This window comes from Otolemur garnettii, unplaced genomic scaffold (genome assembly GCF_000181295.1).
Source record: "Otolemur garnettii isolate 467f Iridium unplaced genomic scaffold, OtoGar3 scaffold00049, whole genome shotgun sequence".
Lineage (NCBI taxonomy): Eukaryota > Metazoa > Chordata > Mammalia > Primates > Galagidae > Otolemur > Otolemur garnettii.
This window is the reverse complement of record NW_003852444.1, coordinates 5,950,285-5,968,598: the sequence shown is the minus strand read 5'-3', so window position 1 is coordinate 5,968,598 and position 18,314 is coordinate 5,950,285. Positions and strand designations below refer to the sequence as shown.

Here is an 18,314-nt window from a genome sequence, read left to right as displayed (position 1 = left end):
ACCAGAGAGAGACCAGTCTCCAAAAATAGCCAGGCATGTGGCCAGTGCCTATGGTCCCAGCTACTTAAGAGGCTGAGGCAAGAGGATCACTTGTGCCCAAGAGTTTGAGGTTGCTGTGAGCTATGATGCCATGACACTCTACCAAAATTGATAAAGTGAGATTCTGCCTCAAAAAAAGGTAGGGGGATGGAAATCAACGCCCTTTCAAGGCTTTACAAAAAACAAAAATGCTAAAAGGAACTACAGCAAACCACCCTTAGGCCAGGAGTTTTCTGTTAAATTGTGGCTCTTTTACTTTCCTTTTTCCTTATTTTTCGTAAAAGCCTGTTATTTGTATGGGGAAAACCACATACAGAGTTTAACAGCCTACCTCAAAGAAATGGGGCGAGACAGAGGACGGCACCCACCTCATTGTCCGACTTCTGGGAGAGCAGGTGTCTCTCACTGAGAACCATCCACAGGGCCGCCAGAAACATCACAATCCCGTGACCGCAGTCTCCAAACATTACAGCAAACAGGAAGGGGAAGGTGATGATGGTGTAGGGAGCTGCAGAGGGGACACCGTCGCAGCTTGAGGCCACCACAGATCTGCCGTGTGTTTCCTCGACACGAGCTTAGCTCCCACACACGAGCACACCTGGGAGTTGGCGTTCTCATTCCCCACACCACAGACGTGCTGAGTTTAGAACAGTTAAGTGACTTGCTCCAAATCACGTTGTCTGATGGAATTTAAAAGGGGTTTTCTGCCTCTCTGTGCTTTCTATACTCCTTCCACTGCCACCTTTCGCCTGTTTCCCTCCCATTGACGTGCACCACACCGCACCAGCTGTTTACCTGCAGGGACCCTCAACCAACAAAGGCTCCTGCATTACAGGTGACAAGTTAGACCCAACTCAGGCGGGAGCAGAGCAGCACCTACACTGCTTGGCCAGAGGGCATCAGGTCTACCCCTTTCTTTCATTAACCAGGTACCAAGATCCAGTCTTCTGACTCCCAGACAGAACCCTCCATGAAGATGCTAAGTGCTGACCCTCTCTGAATCACTGAGGTAAACAAGAACTGACTTCAGGCCAGGTGCCGGGACTCACACCTGTGATTCCACCACGTTGAGAGGCCTAGGCCAGAGGCACACTTGAGGCCAGGAGTTCAAAACCAGCCTGGGCAACATAGCCAGCCCCTGTCTCTTTTTAGCAGGGAAAATACAAAAAAAGGACTGACTTCAGTTGCCCCATGAGATTGCAGTTTAAGGGAGACTAGGTAAAGACGAAGAACGCTCTCTCACTAATTGGCATTTATAGAAGACAACACAGGATATCAGGAAACCAAGTAAGATTGTAGCAATGTCACAGCTTTAACAATTCACCTCCTAGGTCACCTCAGGGGAACATCTTACCCAGTTCTCACTTTCAAGCTGCCCAGCTGCGCAATGAGTCTGATCTTACCTGGGTTTATCTCCCGGTAACTGCCTACGCCATAGGCATCCACAATATTCTGGAAGCCTGCTGTGAATTTGTTGGTCCTGTTAAATGTGGGAGGGGCTGTTTTAGACTGCACGGCGGTCATGATGGGGACCATAGAAGAGCCACTCAATTCCTGCAAAGACAACAAGTGACACAAAGTAGGGAAGAGCCCAAGGCAGGGTGGTAGCAACTGTGGCTGTCCCCGCTCCTACCATCACTTGCTGAGTGAATGTGGGACACTGTTTGACCCTTCTGAGACTGGTGACCTCGTGGAGAAGAGTTAATTCCTTCAATACTTGTCCAATCTGTCTCACATGAGAGCCGACGAGTCGTTCCTGAGTGGCCGGCAGTTTCCACCCTCCTGCTCCCGCAAACACGCTCCTGACTCGGTTCGAGCCTCTCGGCTTCCCTTTCTCTCCACTTTCTCTGTCAAGAGCACATCTGCCTTCCTAATTCATTCCTGTCTTCCAGGCAGACCTGACTCTTTCCCAAACGTCGATGTTTTTTCTCCGTAATTGCCAGCTTAGACTTTCAAACTCCAGTGTCTCACCAACATCACAAAATCCAGGAGCCTAAACCTGAATTCATCAGCTTTCCCCAAAGCCAGGTTTCCGCCACCACTGGACCTTCCTGCCCTTTAGGGGAGCCTACACTCCCCCAGGGATTTGTCTCCTGATCCAGTCAGTCACCCAACAAAAGCTCCAGACTCTCCCTCTCAACCCTCTTCCTGTTCCTGCAGACCTGACTTCATGGTTCTCAGCCTCACTCTCCTGGGCCCCCAGGAGGCCCCCCGCCCTATACCCCTCTTTCTCAGCCTTCTCACTGACCACCCTTCCTCCAGTGCAGCCCGCCCTGCCCAGTCTGGGGGAAATGCTCTTTCCAAGTGTTCCGTTTAGTGCTTTTGAACCATGATGTGGGGACACAGGAGTGTAGGGGACTAAGAGGAACACTCTGTGCCTTCAAATCCTGCCTCCTGGCTGAAAGACTGAGGCCAGGTTATTTCTGTGCTCTGTGCCTCGGTCTCCTCCTCTGCACTAAGGGGATCGGTAGCTCCTACCTCCTAGTCTGTTCCCAAATCAAGGCTGTTATCTTCAGATCCCTCAGCCTGAAGTCTCCTCCTCCTGCTCCACCCCAATCTAACATGGCATCAGTGCCACCTGTTTAGAGGGGCCTTCTCTGGCAACAGACAGAACGAGTCCCCCTGCTGTCACCAGATATGCCACCCAGCTAGCAGGGAAGGCTTCTCACCCAGCTCATTTCCCCATCAGTGGGAGAAGATGCCACCACCCACAGTCCTCAACCCAGGGGTCCTCAAACTTTTTAAACAGGGGGCCAGTTCACTGTCCCTCAGACTGTTGGAGGGCTGGACTGCGGGCCCAGGATGAGTTGGCTGCTAAGCAGGATAAGCAGCAGCGCCAAAAACACCCAGCGGGCCGGATAAATGTCCTAGGCGGGCGCATGTGGCCCATGGGCCACAGTTTGAGGATGCCTGCCTCAACCTAATGGGTTTCGCCTTCCAGCTACTCTGTGAAATTGTTCAAAGAAACTAATCACATTATTCTGCAGGAACAAAAAGGCACCTCCCCCCCTCCCCATCCCCCCGGTACTATAAAGCTCCAGCAGGTCCTGCCGGCTCACTGCTCCCGTGTGCAGGTTCCGAGCACACCCTATGGCCCTGCTGGCTCACTGCTCCCATGTGGCCCTGCTGGCTCACTGCTCCCATGTGCAGGTTCCGAGCACACCCCATGGCCCTGCTGGCATGTACCATTTGTTCTCCCCTGGGCTACGAGTTCCCTGACTAATAAGCAGCTGTCTCATCTGTCCAGCTGGTGTAGTGTATCCTGCCCTGTACTATTTAGGGTGGGGGATCCCTCCTTCATCAATGGGGTTAATAAGGGATCAGGACAATCCCCCATTCCCCCCCCCATCTGATTTCTGGCCCACCACTTATCACTGACTGAAATCACATTAGTCTTGAACATGCGTCCAGGTCCCTTTCCAGAAAGTCTCTTAGGGTAGGGCCTTGGGCAGCCCTGGCAGCCCCTGAGATCTGTTCCTGGTGCTCAGTGACTGTAAGAGGTCTGAGTCGCATCAGCCACACAGAGCTCAGCACAGTCGCTGGAGCACAGCAGGAATCTTCACACTTGGGCCATTATCATAGGCTTGGTTTTGTGTCTTTCTCACTAGACTGTGACCTCCATGAGATAACAGATGATATTTTCAGGCTAGCAGAGTGACTGGCACATTAGGTTTGATGTGTATGTGTTAAAGATCAAAGAAATGGGGCGGTGCCTGTGGCTCAGTGAGTAGGGCTGCCAGTCCCATATACTGAGGGTGGTGGGTTCAAACCCTGCCCCAGCCAAACTGCAACAACAACAAAAAAAACCGGACATTGTGGTGGGTGCCTTAAAAAAAAAAAAAGATCAAAGAAATGTTGAGTGTTTGTCGAACACTGGAAAAAAAGTTTCTTTTATGCCCAGTGCTGCGTTATGAGATGGAGGTAATCCTACCACCAAGTCACGGGCAAAGTTCACGTGACAGAGGAGGTGACACCCTCCCCAGCCAGACTCATCTGTCACCACCCCAGCACTCCTGCCACGTACCATGCCCTGCTCCAAGGCCTTCTTGATGCGCCCGGCATCGGCCAGCGGGAACCAGATCTCCGCGATGATGCACTGCTGGGTGACGTCGATGTTGCACATGTTCAGAACGTGGTAAACGGCCTTCATCTTCTGCACCTTGATGACCCAGGAGTGCCAGTTGGCAGCTGCTTCCTGCAGCAGGCACTGGCGGTGAGACTCCGTCTGTGTTATGACCTAGGCCCCAAAACAGCGCACAGAAACACAAGGACCGTCACACACACAGCACACGATGATGCTGCAAAGATAGAGGCCGCAGCCACAGCAGCTTCCCTGCTCCCGGCTGCCCCTCTGGGCTGCCCTCGGCCTGCAGCTCTCACCTGGCTCCCAACTCTCAGAAGCAGTTTATCTCCCCTGCCAGAGGCTAAAACCTTTAGGCAAAGATTGTATCTTTCTTTTCTTCTGAATTCCTCAGAGCTCTACTGTTATGGGTTGAATTGTGTCCTCAAAAAAGATGTGTTGGACACCTCCATCTCCCCCCATGCCACTGAATATGGCCTTATCTGGAAAGAGGGTCTTTGCAGATACAATCAAGTTGAGGCCATAATGGATTGGGGGGGGCCTCATGAAAATTTGGACATTGAGGTGCACAAGGAAGAACACCACATGACTAGGGAGGCAGAGGAGGGAGGGACATGTCTACAAGTCGGGGAACACCACAGCTTAGAAAAGGTGGGGAAGGATCCCCCCGCTTCGTCTTCAGAGGGAGCATGGCTCTGCCAACACCTTGATCACATCGCCCAGCCTCCAGAACCACAAGAGAAATTCATTCACGTCATTTGTTACCGCAGCCCTAAGAAATGAATACACTTGCCAAAATGATTTACATCACATAATCTCTCCAATCAATGACAAGCGAGTTAACGAGTAAAAGAATGAGTGATGTGGCCACACAGAATTTACTTCATGGAATTAGTTTTTAGGTTTTGATGATACAGTAACCATGTATGTAGTAACCACACCTGTGGCTACCATAATGTATTATAAGAGACATATTGTGGCTGTAAGGCTTAATGACAGCCATAAGGCCCACCCACTCCTATGACTTACAAGCCTGACATGACCTGTCACTTAGCAGCCTGATGCAACATGGCCTAATGATCTCCAGCCCCAGGTTAGGGATTTCCAGGAGACAAGGCTACGCCAGCTCAGATGCAAATCTCAGAAACTTTAAAACAAAGTTTACCCGTATAAGAATATCTTAAAACTCTCTTAATGAAAGAAGCACATGGTAACAGATCTGAACTGAATACGGGCATAAAAAGGGGAAGAATCCTCTTGAAAATGGTCTCCAGACCCTCCTGGTCAGTTGGTCACCTGATTCCTGACTGTATGTGGCCTAAGCCACCAGCCTGCTTTTGTCACACGGTATCTGTCTTGTAAGAGCACTGTGCAAATAAACAGTTTGAGCCTCGGCCAGGATCTAAGACTCATCTTTGGCGAGGGATGAAGTCACCCCCGGGGAAGCTGCTCAGTTTCATCATTTGAAGCCCCCAGGTTATACCAACTGTGGGTATGAGTTTAAAGGCATTTCTTTTCCATCCTCCATGAAGTTTCCATAAAATCTAGTATAGAGGATCTGGGAAAAGGACCTCAAGGGTAATTGCTTTAAGGAAACGCAGTCTTCCCAACAAATGACAAAGAAGGAATAGCAGGATTAAAGAAACTAACCACAGACTTCCTGGGAAGGTAAAACCGTCTACTAGCCTAAGAGTTTTGAGAGACACACACATACACTCAACCCTAATTTCCACACACACCGGTGGACGGCATAAAACTGTCCTGACTTACACAATAGCCAAATGCAGCTACTAAAATTTAAATTTAATTAAAATTAAATAAAAATTCAGTTCTTTGGTGGCACTAGGCATGTTTCAAGCACTCAACCACCACTCAAGGCTGGCACGTTGGACAGCACAGACGATGTAACATTCTGTCACAACAGAAAGTTCTACTGGGCCTCACTGAGAAATTGCCATGGGACCGAGGCTCCACTCATTTCAGGGATCACTCTCAGAGCTGCTGTGATTGAAGAAAGTGTTCTGACCGTGCCAGTGTTGAGTGTCGCCCTGGATGAGGACAGACTTGACAATGGAAATGAAGACGTTCGCAGGTGAAACTACACTCACTCTGTTTTTACAGAATTAATCATTCGGCTTAAACAACCAGGCAATTCAGTGGGAAAAGAATTGGTCGAACTGGTTGTTCAACTAAATTATCTGGTTAGTTGTGTCATAGATTTGGTCTGGCCCGAAGCTGGCTATAAAAGGCATCTTTTATCAGACGAGGGAGGCACCTGGAGGCTGACTAGGACTGTGTGGTCAAAAGCATTCCTGACACGCAGAATCATCATTTTTAACTTATCGAACAGTTTTCTAATTGTGAAATCTTCCATAGCCACAGTCAGAAGGGTGTAACAAACATGCCAGCCAGCCTCCCAGAGAAGGCCCCGGGGGACAGGGCTGACATGGAAACAGCCCATGTGCAGCCACCATCAGATCACCTGCCTGAACCCCTCACTTACGGTGATTAGATCTTCCAGCCGCATGTTGACACCAGCCAGCATCTCCCTGCGCTCCGCCGCAGGCTCTGGGCAAGGGTATATGGTGGCTCGAAACCTGTGTTTCAGACATTCCAAAGGACACACATGGGTTATTGCTGCAAAGCACCCTGCACCCCCATTTCGGCTAAGCCATCATTTGGTGACTTTGGTTAGACCCTTTCCTAGAATAACTGCCTCTTTGGCGATCAGAAAATGGTCCTAGTGACAGAGATTCCCAGAATGTCACTAGCGTGCTAGGGCTGTGAGCTGAAGCTGCAGTTCTGGTAGTGAATGAGCGTCATCCAAACTGTAACACCTGTGAGCTGTTAGGTAAACAGACTGCAGGCCTGACTGGCCCCCTCTTCCTCCCAGAAACTACTAATATCCTCTGTGCTAAGTAATTTTTGCATCTAAGGAGCTGCATAGACAACGATTCTGTAAAACCAGGAACTTAGCCGTGCAGTTTATCTACTCCTTAGCAGCAGAAGAGGCATGAAGGGATAAACTCCAGTCGCTACCACGGCTACTTCTAGTGACCTTCACATTTGGCTTATTCAAGTTCCCTCTGTCCATATTCTCATTTTAAAAATGAGTTGCATTTTTAACAACATCCTATCAAAGCATGATGTGGGAAAGTTATCCAAAAACCCTAACCGACCTTACAGAAGCCCCAAACATGTGTATTTTGCATGACATGCCTTTTTTACCTAATTCTGACCCAAATCGCTGACGAAAGGGCCATGAACTGTCCTTCTTACCCATCACAGATCTTCTTGATTTTCTTCCTGAGCTGCTCGCCTTGATAAAATATGATGAATATATTCTTCTTAATTTCTTCTTTCTGAAACCCAGAACAGATGCTTAAAAAGTGTGTGAGGGGGGTTCTTTCTGGTTAGAGTATAACAAAGAGAAATGTAAAGTCCTGTTTTTAGGCTTACCAAATTTAGAAATTTAAAATCAGAAAACTTCAACTCTCCCCCGTTCATCTAAGTTCACAGTTCATAGTTGGGGCGAGGCTGTGAGCATCTCAGAGGCTGAAGAACCCTGGGGTCACAGCCTCAGCAGTCCCTGCGCTGGTTGGCCCAACCGGATTTGTATTCAGTACTAAGCCCCACACTTAAGAGAGGTGATAATAAACAAGAACACATCCGGAAGAGGATATATTGTAAAGCTTAAAATGAAAATAGCTGACAGGTAAGCTGGCACACCACAATTAACCCACACAATGATACCAATGTTTCAGGCCTGAGTGGGTGTTTGATATTTCACAAAGGTAATAAAGCCATGTCTTAATTTTTGACTCACACATTTGCTCACAGTTTACATATAAAAATGATGTTTAAACTGAATGTTTCAAGTTGAACAATTCATCAGAAAGGAAGACTGTATATTCCACAAGCATGTTTGAAAATGTCCACCTTTCGACTCAGCACCTGTAGCACAGCAGTTACAGCACCAGCCACATACACCAAGGGTGGCAGGTTCGAACTGGCCTGGGCTAACTAAACAATTACAACCAAAAAATAGCCAGGTGTTGTGGTGGGCACCTATAGTCCCAGCTACTTGGGAGGCTGAGACAAGAGAATCACTTAAGCCCAAGAATTTGAGGTTGCTGTGAGTGTGACGCCATGGCAATCTACTGAGGGCAACATAGTCAGACTCTGTCTCAAAAAAAGAAAGAAAGAAGGAAAGAAAGAAGGAAAGAAAGAAAGAAAGAAAGAAAGAAAGAAAGAAAGAAGAAAATGTCTACCTTTAATTGTTAAGGAAGAAATGTGAACCCAAACAATGCGTTCTTTCATGTTGTTTAAAGGGTAAAAGGTAAAATTACAAAACCCACTGTATTCACATACCATTCAAGGCACTAGAATCAGAAAAGGCACTGAGAAATCATTTGTCAGCACTCATCAGGTGTCATTAAAATGCTCACATCCCTTAAGCCAGCAATGTTACAATATTTTCTTTGAATTTGTTTATCATGGAAGTAATTCAAGAGAAAATAAAAAGCCACATACATAAAGATGTTCATCATCGTGTCTATATTCTGGAGAAAAGTTGGAAATAAAGTATCCAACATAGATAATGTCACATCAACTCAGTGGGAAGATCAGGCATATCTTAGAACAATATCAAATGAATCTTTCCTTTGGAAGCTGCTCCTGGGAGCAAGGTAGGAGTGGGATTTTTTGTTGTTGTTGTTATTATTTAAATATTAAATGAGTTAACTTTGTATGGAAGATAGGGGTAGGATTTTTAAAGCTTTTGCTTTCAGGGGTGTGCAACCTGTGGCCTGCATGCTGATTTTGTGAGGACTTTTTGTTTATGTGTGATCTCAAACATCACAAAAATTATGCACAAAACTTTTCTTTTTTTTTGGATCATCAGCTTTTGTTGGTGTTTGTGTTTTTAATGTGTGGCCCAAGATAACTCTTCTTCTTCCAATGACTGGCAGAAAATAAACAAGGTTGGACACCCCTGTTTATATTATTTCCAAAGGTTCCTTCACCCATGGAATCCACCCTGGTCCTTTCTGAATCTCTCAGGTTTTCCTGTCTCCTGATCCACCAGAAACAGAAATCTGTTCTGATGTCAGGACATCCATTTGGTGACTTTCAATGCCAATGTTCATCTTTTTCTAGATACTTCCTCTATATTCTGTCTACCACCATGACCCTGATGTGTCAAAACATGAAAAGTGATGACTCAATGTCAAATTTTAAAATGATCTTTATTAAAGATTCATGGTAATATGGGAGGGAAATCTCATATTATCTAAAATATGAGCAGGGTGGTGCCTGTGACTCAGTGGGTAGGGCACTGCCACCGAGGGTGGCAGGTTTGAACCTGGCCTCCGCCAGCTAAAACAACAACAAAAAAAAGCCAGGCGTTGAGGCGGGCACCTGTAGTCCCAGCTACTCGGGAGGCTGAGGCAAGAGAATTGCTTAAGCCCAAGAGTTGGGGATTGCTGTGAGCTGTGACACTATGGCACTCTACCGAAGACAACAAAATAAGACTCTATCTCAAAAATATAAAACAAAATAAAATAAAATAATGAGCAGAAAAAATCGTTTACATATATACTACAATCACATGAAATTATAACTGTCTATGGCCATAGAGAAAAAATGGTATAAAAGGGAAAATAAAGATGGTGGAGTGGTAGAGTTTTAAAAGTGTTTATTAATAAGCTTTCTTCTTAATTTAAATTTCATTTATTTTAACTATAAAGAAGTTGTTCACCAAATGAAACTTAAAATTAATATTTTGGGGGGCCAGGCCCAATAGTTCACGCCTGTAATCCTAGCACTCTTTGGGCTCAAGTGACCCTCATGCCTTAGCTTCCTGAGTAGCTGAAACTGGAGGTGTGCACTGCTACACTTGGCTAGTTTTTCTTGTTTTAGTAGAGATAAACTAGGAGGGTGAGGCACGTGGATTGCCTGAGCTCATGAGTTCGAGACCAGCCTGAGCCAGAGTGAAAACTTATCTCTTAAAATAAATAAATAAATAACTAAAATTAATTTTTTTCTGCATCTCTCTAGTGTGCAAAAGTTATAGACTCTCAGAAACAAGCCCAGCTTCTTGGGATTGAAGAGTAAATATATTTAAGCACTAATTGAAAGGGTGGCAAAGCAATGCCCTGTCAAATTAATAGCACTAAAAGTGTGGCACTCAGGTAAGAGTCCTCACTGAAGTCCTTGTTTGGAGTGTGGTCTGTTGGCAACTGCATGGTCAGCATCATCTGGAAGATTGTAAGAACTATAGAATCTCCCGCCCCATCCCCTACCCACTGAATCAGGTTTTGCATTTTAATAAGATCCCTGGGTAACTCCTGTGCTCATGTACACACTGAAGCTTGAGAAGGAGACCTAAATCTGTAACTAAGACACCTGCCGCCCAGTATGGTGGTCATATAGCTAAGTTTCTAGAAACAAGTATAGCTAAGTTTTTTGGAGAAACGAACCAATTAGGAGTTATTAACAAGAATCAGTTTATGGTGGGGCAAGGTGGCTCATAGATAAAATATTAGCACTCTGGGAGGCCAAGGCAGGTGGATTGCTTGAGCTCAGGAGTCAGAGACCAGCTTGAGCAAGAGCGAGACCCCATCTCTACTAATAATAGAAAAACTAGCCAGGCATAGCAGTGTACACCTCTAGTTTCAGCTATTCAGGAGGCTGGGGCATGACGGTCACTTGAGCCAAAGGAGCTTGAGGATGCTGTCAGCTATGATGATGCCACAGCACTCTACTGAGGGTGACAGAGTAAGAGTCTTTCTCAAAAAAAAGAAAGAAAGAATTAGTTCACAGATTTTTAAAAAGGAAAAAAAGGAAAAGGATGGATGGAATTGAAACACATTCTTTTTAGTAAAGTATCATGAGAATGGAAAAACAAGTATCCAATGTACTCAATACTAATATGAAGCCAGTAGGCCAGGTACAGTGGCTGGTACCTATAATCCTAGCACTCTGGGAAACCAAGGCAGACGGATTGCCTGAGCACAGGAGTTAAGAGACCAGCCTGAGCAAGAGTGAGACCCCATCTCTAAAAATAGCTGGGCATTGTGGCAAGCACCTGTAGTTCCAGCTACTTGGGAGGCTGAGGCAAGAGGATCACTTGAACCCAAGAGTTTGAGGTTGCTGTGAGCTATAACACCACAGCACTCTACTGAGTGCAACATAGTGAGACTCTGTCTCAAAAAAAAAAAAGTGTGCAAATACCAGGTGCTGTAGGCTTAAAAAAAAAAAAAAAGTGTGGTGGGAGAAGAGGGAGAGAGAGTTGATGTTCTCTCACCTACAGGGCACAATATAAGGGTATATGGCACATCTCCAGGGTGCAGGACACAACTACCACAGGGACTTCACCTAACAAATCTAAACATTGTAACCTATTTGTTTGTACCCTCAGATTAATCTGAAATTGAAAAAAAAAAAAAAAAAAGGAAAAGGAAAGCAAAGAAAGGAGAAATAAAAGAACCAGACAGTGGCTTCCTCAAACCTAAGACGCCATGTTTTATGAGAGGGAAACCCTTCTGGTGAGGGCTATCAGAAATTTCAGAGGGAATTTTCTGCAGCCTGAGATTCCCACCGTGACAGGATCCTCCAGGTGTGTGTCCATCTCACTGAACTTCAAGTAGATGTTTCCCCGGCAAACTCGCCACAGCAGCCTCTCAAAGGAAGCCATCCTCTCCCTGTTTATTACACCGGCTGTGAACCTGGACAGTCAGGAGAGAAGACATGGCTGAGGCACAAGGACTGGGACACAGGAAGAAGGCCCTGGGGGATGTGAAGATGGGCCAGGAAATGAAGGACCATTCACTCTGGGAGCAGGACAGATCCCAACACAGCTCCACCCGCAGGGGTACCACCCCGACTTGCCCCAAGCGCCTCTGACCTTCAGTTTCCTTTGATATTGTGAAGTGTCCTTAATCATCCCAATGCTATGTATTCACTAATCACAATTTAAAATATGACAGACCATTCATAATAGCATTGTAGCTAATGGGAGCAAACATTCAACAATGGTCTCTCTGCATTTTGAAAAATTTAATATACTAAGAGGGAAACAAATACATTGATGTCTATGCTTCTCCATTTTTTCCCACTATCTAGGTACTTAGGTAATTGCTGACTCAGACTTTTCACATTAGCCTCAAAGTGGTGACTTTCATTGGTTTATTACTTTTTAAATGTACACTGATCCTGTATTACCTTCTGATCAAATAATTTCAATCAAGGCTGCGCTCAGTGGCTCATGCCTATAATCCTAGCACTCTGGGAGACAGAGGCAAGAGGATTCCTTTAGCTCAGAAGTTCAAGACCAGCCTGAGCAAGAGCAAGACTCCTGTCTGTACTAAAAATAGAAAAATTAGCCAGGCATTGTGGTAGATGCCTGTAATCTCAGCAACTCAGGATGCTGCGGCAGGAGGATCATTTGACCCTAGGAGTTTAAGGTTGCAGTGAGCTGGGCTGACACCACAGCAGCCCTCTAGCCCTGGCAACGTGACTCTGTCTCAAAAATATACATATTTATTCTCAATCAACATTTTTTTCTTTTCCTTTCAAATTCAATGCCTACACCCTTAAATAGCAGGTCCTCAAATATCCATTGAATAAAAAATTATAAATTCCAAACTCACAACTTTCAGGATTGCTTCTTCAAAATTCATGTACTTCCTTTAGACATAAAATGAAATCCCATCATTTTGAATCGACACATATTTCCATGTGTATAAAAATCATATAACGGCTTGTTGGGGATGACTTGATTGCATAACTATCCCATTTCTAATTATACTTACAAATGCAAACTCCAAATGCATTTTATTACCAAAATAGTATCTTAAAGATAAGCGAAAAATATATATCCCCATAGCATTATCCCTAGGCCAGGGAGGAGTTATGGAAACCCACATAACCATCATCTCCACGACTCTCCGTGTGGAAGCAAAGTAAACATGGAACTCTTCAGGCTCCAGAATATCAGCATCACTGCTACTCACAAGGTGGTAATGCCACCTTCAATTCCACCAGCCTGATACGGTTACACTTGGGTTTACTCCTCTGTGGACACCTTAGATTCCTGGGAAACAGTGGCTATGTTGGTGGCAATTTGTTCATTCATTCTCTCACTCAGGGAAAAATCCACCACGTACCAGCTGAGAGAACCATCCACACATAACTCTCAGGACACCAAGCCATACTAACCCCAACTTCCCAGTCATGTAAGTAGGCACAGTTCTCAACTCCAGAAGACCAGAAGTATCCTCAATAAAGAAATCATCAGCTAAATTGGTCTCCGTCTGAAAGTCAAAGCACCACTATTTCAGTCTGGTTTCAGTGCTGCTTAATTCCCCAGAGTCAGCACAATTCAGAAAGTACAACGTTCCTTGCCGATCAAAACCCTTCCCCACTCTCTCGCTATGACAACATGAAACCTGCTCAGACTAACTGCTCTGCTGTGTCCTGACTTCTTCTGTCTGGGACATTTGAGCACATATTTTTGAATGAGCTCCATCATATTTTTGCTTTCAGTTCAACCAGCACCACAGTTATCCCACCCAAAATACTCTCTCCCCCCTCACCAGTGGGCTAGCCATGGAACACGAAGTGATTTATTCAGATGCCAAACCAGCCCTTTTTTGAAATGAAAATTTGAGGTTCTGAGGAAAGAACCCGCCAGTGAATAATCCTCAAATAACGACCTCAAAGAAGTCCTGGGTTTTCTTCAGGAGGTATTTGAGTTCGGTCAGTTCTAGGAAGCTTTTTTTCAAAGCCTGCTGGTTCTGGTTGGCTTCCTGTAACTCTCCTTCCAATTTCTCTAGAACAGTCTGTTCAGGAAGGAAAAAGAAGGTTAGCCAGACGGAAGGGCAGAAAGTGTTACGACATTCCTGATATACATTAATGGCAACAGGTATCTAAAAGAGTTTTCAGTGCAACATAATACAACTTGAAGTTGAGTGGCTTGTTCCAGAATAGACAACACTTTGTTGGAACCTAAGCTGGGGCCCCAGCACACACTGGCTGGAGGCCTGGAATTGATGCAGAGGACTGGGGACGCCTCTCGGGCGGTGTCAGGCAGCTTCATGGGAAATCAAAGCGTTGAGGCAAATCCCTTCCCAACCTTCCCATTTAACACCTAAAACCCTGCCAACGGAAGACAGTAAATTACACCTTGAGAATTCCTTCTGCCCCAAACACATTTCAGTGATGGATACAATTAAAATCCTCCAAACTGCCATCAGTTCCAAACTGGAAGCTGGAGAGCCAGGGACAACCAGGTGAAAAAAGGCTACTGAGAAGAGCTTGAGCACAGGACACAGGCAGGGGATCAAACAACAAACCAATCTACGTTTCACAGGGAGCACACACAGAACCAGACTCATGCAGAAATAAACAGTAAGAAAGATCACCACCAAAATCAACAGCCAGAACAGAGAGTCATTTTTTTTTTTTTGAGATAGAGTCTCAAGCTGTCCCCCTGGGTAGAGTGCCGTGGCATCACGCTCACAGCAACCTCCAACTCCTGAGCTCAAACAAGTCTCCTTCCTCCGCCTCCCAAGTAGCTGGGACCACAGGTGCCTGCTACAACGCCTGGCTATTTTTTGGTTGCAGCCGTCATTGTTGTTTGGCGGGCCCAGCCTGGATTCGAACCCACCACCTTAGGTGTATGTGGCTGGCACCTTAGCCGCTTGAGCCATAGACAGCGAGCCAGAACACAGAATCATGTTGGGGTAAATTAATATCACAGAGTATTCTGAACAAGGTTTTAAAGGTTTTTTAAAGAATATTTAAAGAGGGCGGTGCCTGTGGCTCAAAAGGGTAGAGCACCAGTTCAAACACAGTCCTGGCTAAAAAAAAAAAAGAATATTTAAAGAGATAAAGGCATTGCTTCTAAAAAGAAACATAGGAAGTGTTAAACATGTCCCAAAATAAAATAACAGGTAGATAGAAAGAGAGAAATATTCAGAAATTTTGTAATTATTATTTTTTTATTAAAGCATAACTTTGTACATTGATACATTTATGGGGTTCAGGGTACTGCTTTGATATACAATATGAAATGCTTACATTGAACTAAGTAACATATCCATCACAATTATATTCATTTCCTTATTTTATTTATTTATTTATTTATTTAGAGACAGAGTCTCACTATACTCCCCTGGGTAGAGTGCCATCGCATCACAGCTCAAAGCAACCTCCAACTCTTGGGCTTAAGCGATTCTCTTGCCTTAGCCTCCCAAGCAGCTGTGACTACAGGCACCCACCACAATGTCTGGCTATTTTAGCTTGTAGCTGTCATTGTTTGGCAGGCCCAGGCTGGGCTTGAACCTGCCAGCTCCGGTGTATGTGGGTGGTGCCCTAGCCACTTGAGCTATAGGAGCTGAGCACTATACTCATTTCTTAATAGTTTTGAAATGTACCATTGCATCTAGAAATCTTAAAAATGTAAAATAGAGCTATTGAAATTCAAAACCTAACAGATGAGATCAACTCTATACCGGCCAGAATTTGAGAATGCAATAGTGAGATTGAATAAATAATTTAAAAATATTGCCAGGTGCCGTGGCTCACTCCTGTAATCCCAGCACTCTGGGAGGCCGAGGCAGGTGGATTGTCTGAGCTCAGGAGTTGGAGACCAGCTTGAGCAAGAACAATGCCCTGACTCTACAAAATAGAAAAACTAGCCAGGCACTGTGGCAGATGCCTGTAGTCCCAGCTACTAGGGAGGTTGAGGCAAGAGGATTGCTTGAGCCCAAGAGTTTGAGGTTGCTGTGAGATATGATGATGCCAGGGTAACAGAGTGAGACTCTGTCTCAAAAAAAAAAAAAAAAGCCTGGGTCCAGGGGCTCACGTCTGCAACCCTAGCACTCTGGGAGGTCAAGGTGGGTAGATTGCCTGAGCTCCTATGTTTGAGACCAGCCTAAGCCAGAGCAAGACCTCATCTCTAAAAATAGCTGGGTGTTGTGGTAGGCACCTGTATTCTCAGCTACTTGGGAGGCTAAGGCAAGAAAATTGCTTCAGGGGTCCTCAAACTATGGCCCACGGGCCACATGCGGGCTGCCTAGGACATTTATCTGTCCCACTGGGTGTTTTGCTGCTGCTACCTGTCCTGCTTAGCAGCCGACTCGTCCTGGGGCCCACAGTCCAGCCCTCCAACAGTCTGAGGGACGGTGAACTGGCTCCCTGTTTAAAAAGTTTGAGGACCCCTGGCTTAAGCCCAAGAGTTTGAGGTTGCTGTGAGCTGTGACACCACTGTGCTCTACCACAGGCGACATAGTGAAACTCTGTCTCAAAAAAAAAAAACCTTATTCAAATGTCCACCAAAAGAAGACAATGGATAAAATGTGTTATATTCAATAACAAGAACACTACATGGCAGTGGAAATGAATTAATTTCATAACCATGAAACAACATGGAACCTTAAGAAATAAAATGATGAAAGGCAGGAAAGGAAGGAACAAAGCAAAAGGTCACCCAAAAGCCAGCGAATCAGCAATCGCAATAAACAGAAACGGATTAAGGTCACCTGTTAAAAAAGAGATCATCATGTTAAATATTTTTTATTCCATCTAAGAAACATCCTTATCAAAAACATAAAAAACAATAAAAATAATATCCATTCAAATACTAGCTCTGCCCCTCAACAAGCTTATTAATATCAGACAAAATCAAGGATTGTAAAGCTAGAACGGTGAATCCTAAAATGTGTGTACCTTGGCATTGTCAAAGAAGACTTTATAAAATACTGAAGAGGGCATTCTGGAGGAATGGCAAGGTGGCTCACACCTATAAGCCTAACACTTTGGGAGGCTGAGGCAGGAGGACCACTTGAGGCCAGAAGTTTAAGACAAGCCTGGGCAACATAGTGAGAACCTGTCTCTACCAAAAGTAAAAACAACTAGCTGGGCATAGTGTCACTTACATTTAGTCCCAGCTACTCAGGAGGCTGAGGCAAGAGGATCACTTAAGGCTGCAAGTTTCAGATTGCTGTGAGCTATGATAACACCACTGCTTAGGCAAAAGAGTGAGACCCTGTCTTAAAAAATAAATAAAAAATTTTAAAACGAAATACAGAATTAAACTAGTCAGCCCAACCTCAACTTAGTTGGATGAATTGCTTTATAAAGGTACTATTTAAAGCATGTCACTAAGTTTGGAAACTAAAACACTTGATACCTATTTAAAAAGCCAAGAAAGTCTCTGTGCTTGTCAAGTTCAATGTTAAGATTAAAGAATAGTCACAATTATTTTAAAAGGCCATTAAAATATATGCATACATATCTATATGTGTATATATATATATATATATATTTTTTTTTTTTTCTTTGTAGAGACAGAGTTTTACTTTGTCACCCTCAGTAGAGTGCCTTGGCGTCACAGCTCTTGTGCTGTCAAAGCTAAGCAACCTCCAGCTCTTGGGCTTTGGCAATTCTCTTGCCTCAGCCTCCTGAGTAGCTGGGACTACAGGTGCCCGCCACAACGCCCGGCTATAGCTATTAAAATATTACTCCCATTTCCAACCACCTGTCTGTATAAGGCTGGATTAGCTCTCTATATTTAATGAAAACAACGTGTTGCTAACAGATTCAAAGTGGAAGTAGACATGAGAAAACAGCTGTCTTCTAGTTAAGACAGCACACCTAAGAAACTTGCAGATACCGTTCCCATCACTGAAATTTTTTGTTTTGGAAAAGACAAGAATTTTTCATTAAAAAAAAATGCGAAAACAGGGCAGCGCCTGTGGCTCAAAGGAGTAGAGTGCTGGCCCCATATACTGGAGTTGGCGGGTTCAAACCCAGCCCTGACCAAAAAAAAAAAAACCTGCAAAAAAAAAAGCTAAAATGTATTGAGATATTATTTTCAAATAAATTAATAAATGCTTTGCATTTTCCCCATTTTAATTTCCTAATGCAATAAATAACAGTAAACATAACCCACATAAACTTTTTTGGAATCCCCAACAATGATGGTTAAGAGTATAAAGGTGGCTGGGCACTGTGGCTCATGCCTATAATCCTAGCACTCTGGGAGGCTGAGATGTGTAGATTGCTTCAGCTCAGGAATTCGAGACCAGCCTGAGCAAGAGTAAGACTTACCTCTACCAAAAATAGAAAAAATTAGCTGGGCATGGTGGTCCATGCCTACCGTCCCAGCTACTTGGGAGGCTGAGCCAAG

The 18,314-nt window shown here is 44.8% G+C and overlaps 1 protein-coding gene across 1 annotated transcript in view; it reads right to left on the bottom strand.

Annotated features, from left to right (window-relative positions):
* Positions 1 to 18,314, bottom strand: part of ATP6V0A4 (ATPase H+ transporting V0 subunit a4) — a 51,650-nt gene that overhangs the window by 30,033 nt on the left and 3,303 nt on the right. The window contains exons 4-11 of the mRNA XM_003791586.3: positions 13,837 to 13,962; positions 13,340 to 13,434; positions 11,721 to 11,847; positions 7,400 to 7,482; positions 6,624 to 6,717; positions 4,064 to 4,276; positions 1,443 to 1,593; positions 408 to 547 (exon numbers count right to left, since the gene is read on the bottom strand). Coding sequence (XP_003791634.1) covers positions 408 to 547; positions 1,443 to 1,593; positions 4,064 to 4,276; positions 6,624 to 6,717; positions 7,400 to 7,482; positions 11,721 to 11,847; positions 13,340 to 13,434; positions 13,837 to 13,962 — 1,029 coding nt within the window. The remainder of the gene's footprint in view (positions 1 to 407; positions 548 to 1,442; positions 1,594 to 4,063; positions 4,277 to 6,623; positions 6,718 to 7,399; positions 7,483 to 11,720; positions 11,848 to 13,339; positions 13,435 to 13,836; positions 13,963 to 18,314) is intronic.